Source organism: Macrobrachium rosenbergii, chromosome 12 (assembly GCF_040412425.1).
Source record: "Macrobrachium rosenbergii isolate ZJJX-2024 chromosome 12, ASM4041242v1, whole genome shotgun sequence".
Classification (NCBI taxonomy): Eukaryota; Metazoa; Arthropoda; class Malacostraca; order Decapoda; family Palaemonidae; genus Macrobrachium; species Macrobrachium rosenbergii.
In genome coordinates, this window is record NC_089752.1 from 24,870,409 (window position 1) to 24,873,000 (window position 2,592).

At 34.5% G+C, this 2,592-nt stretch overlaps 1 protein-coding gene across 1 annotated transcript in view; it reads left to right on the plus strand.

The window, feature by feature from the left end:
- The first annotated feature begins 796 nt into the window (after positions 1-796).
- Positions 797-2,592, plus strand: part of LOC136844448 (zwei Ig domain protein zig-8-like) — a 356,145-nt gene continuing 354,349 nt past the window's right edge. The window contains exon 1 of the mRNA XM_067113695.1: positions 797-1,604. Within this exon, the coding sequence (XP_066969796.1) occupies positions 1,559-1,604 (46 nt within the window). The 5' untranslated portion in view covers positions 797-1,558. The remainder of the gene's footprint in view (positions 1,605-2,592) is intronic.

Consider the following 2,592-nt stretch of genomic DNA (forward strand, 5'->3'; position numbering starts at 1 on the left):
ATATATATATACACACATATATATATGTATGTATGTATGTATGTATATATATACATGTATACATATATGTGAACTATAAATGTACTGTATTTATATAATATATATGTATATACAGTATATACATGTATATATATATGAAATATAAAAGTACTATATCGTACTTCTCCGAATGTGAAGCAAGATCCACAATGAAATCCATGTTACAAAACAGTTTTTTTTTTTAAACAGATATGTACAAAGCTTACAGCTTTCGTCCAACTGCTGTGGAGTTGATCACTAAAATGGAATATAATAGACAACTCAGGAAACAAAGTAAAGCAGATAATCATACATGCAAAATAATCATTACACTAGCCCTTCTTTTACAAATGAGAGGGGTAGAGCGTTCCGGTTCTCAGAAGTGTCTGTGGATTAGATTATTGTGCCCCAAGCGATATTCTTGATGTCAGTTGACTTGGGTACTCATTCACAATTGGGTCGGCTCGTGGGGGGCAGGCCGTGAGCGAACCACGGACCTTGCGAATGATGCATGCGTTTGATACTTGTGATTTATCCATCTTAGCCCTAGATGTTCTGCAAGGTCAGATGTGAACTGTTTTTTGGCAGTCATTGACAGTTACCATTCATGAACTGTTCGAGCTGCTGCGTATATTCAGTTCCGTTGATCAAAATAGCAGGTACTCTTGTGAGTCAGTATCTGCAAAAGGGTTAATATCCTTGATATCGTATGCTATATGAACTTTTATAAAAGAAAGAAATCGAAAATTTAATTAACAAATCAACATTTTTTCTTTGCCTTGTGATTGGTTCGTGTATTAGTTAATCAGACTTGTGGCCAGAGAGAATTACATATTATATATTAGCACAGAGGAAGCTCAGGGTAGAGCCATTAGAAGAAGGAATATTTCAATAGCAGCGCCTTCAACGCCCCCCGGTAGACGATGATGACCAGGACTAGAAGCAGACGGCAACTGTTCCCACCAGACTCAGTCAGTGCGGCCTCGACCTCGCAGTAGTATGGTGTGCTGACGGTGGCTTCCTCGGCCCGTGGTTCTGTTGCACACACACTTTGCCGACGACTTCTGCACCCGTCTCGCTTATCGCAAGAGTTGTCGAGGAACTCCACATTTGTACACGAGTTCCTGTATTATAGTAAATAGTTGAAATGGGAGCAGTATGATAGATTAGTTCGTATAAATTAAAATTCCGTCCTAAATAAAATTGTGAATGTGGTAATGAAATCACGAGAAACGGAAATTTTAAATTACCGGCTACTAAATAACGAATTATTTCAAGTTTATTAAAAATCAAACGTTCTTAATCCTTCCAGGATTGCTCGTAAGAACATTTTTATCCGCAATTTAAGTGCTTTAATGATTACTTTTAATAACGTTATCCTGTCTTTAAAATAAAACCAAGTCACCATACTGGAAAAGCAGGTGGAACGAGAATTCCTTACGAAGTTCGGAGTAGGCCTTGAAGGAGTGTTTTCACAGACATAATCAGATATTCTTTATTAATTGGCAGAAATTAACAAGTTCTTCAACATCAGCTGACCATGAACACACTACAACTGTCGTTCTTCGTTTCTCTTATGATACCCGGTAAGTGGAAACTGGTCTCCTCCTTGCGGAGATCTGTCGTGAAAAGTTGTATTTTAGGCAATAGCCCTTTTATGTATGTGCAGTTTGATTCAATGTCTGTCAGTAAGCTTTCTGTAATTATGTTTTGTTCTTCGTGGTTCTTTATATGTAGCTGAAAGGTAGCGTAAATATATTTGAGAATATACATAAAAATTTATATATAATTTATATATAAAATACATATATATGTATGTATTATATATATACATACTCGTACATACATATACATATATCTATGTACCTATACATGATATATAGACGTGTGTGTGTATATGTATATATATATACATTTATATATATATACGTATATATATGTGTGGATATATATATATATATATATATATATATATATATATATATATATATATATATATATATAATATTGTGTGTGTGTGTAAAACAACAGGCACAGAGAGTGCCGAGACATCGCTTCCGTGTTTATTACATTTTCATGGAGTTAATTCATACAAACCTTCAGTTTAAATGCCAAGAAACATCTGAGGCGACATGAGATGAAATAAAAAGCGGACAGAGAAGGTTAATTTGTCCTTTTCTTGCGTCATCACGGAGGTTTCTTGCTGTTTAGTTTACACTGAATTTTTGTATCACTTGATGCTGATGAGGTATTAAAAACTCGAAAGGGTTGGGTCGATCTTATGTTCAACTTTTACACTTTGTAAGGTTATTCTCGTGAGACATAGCTTGTTCCAGCGTATGTCTTTATACATGTATATATGTGTATGTATATATATATATAAATATAAATATATATATATATATATATATATATATATATATATATATATATATATATCTTATATTCTTCTTCTTCTTCTTCCCAGCTTGTTCCCATTTTCATATGGAGTCGCCGTGATGCCTTCTTTTTGAAGGACTTTGATTTGTCTTTGGGGTAGACTTTATAGTCCAGATCGGCTGCCCTGCCTGACAT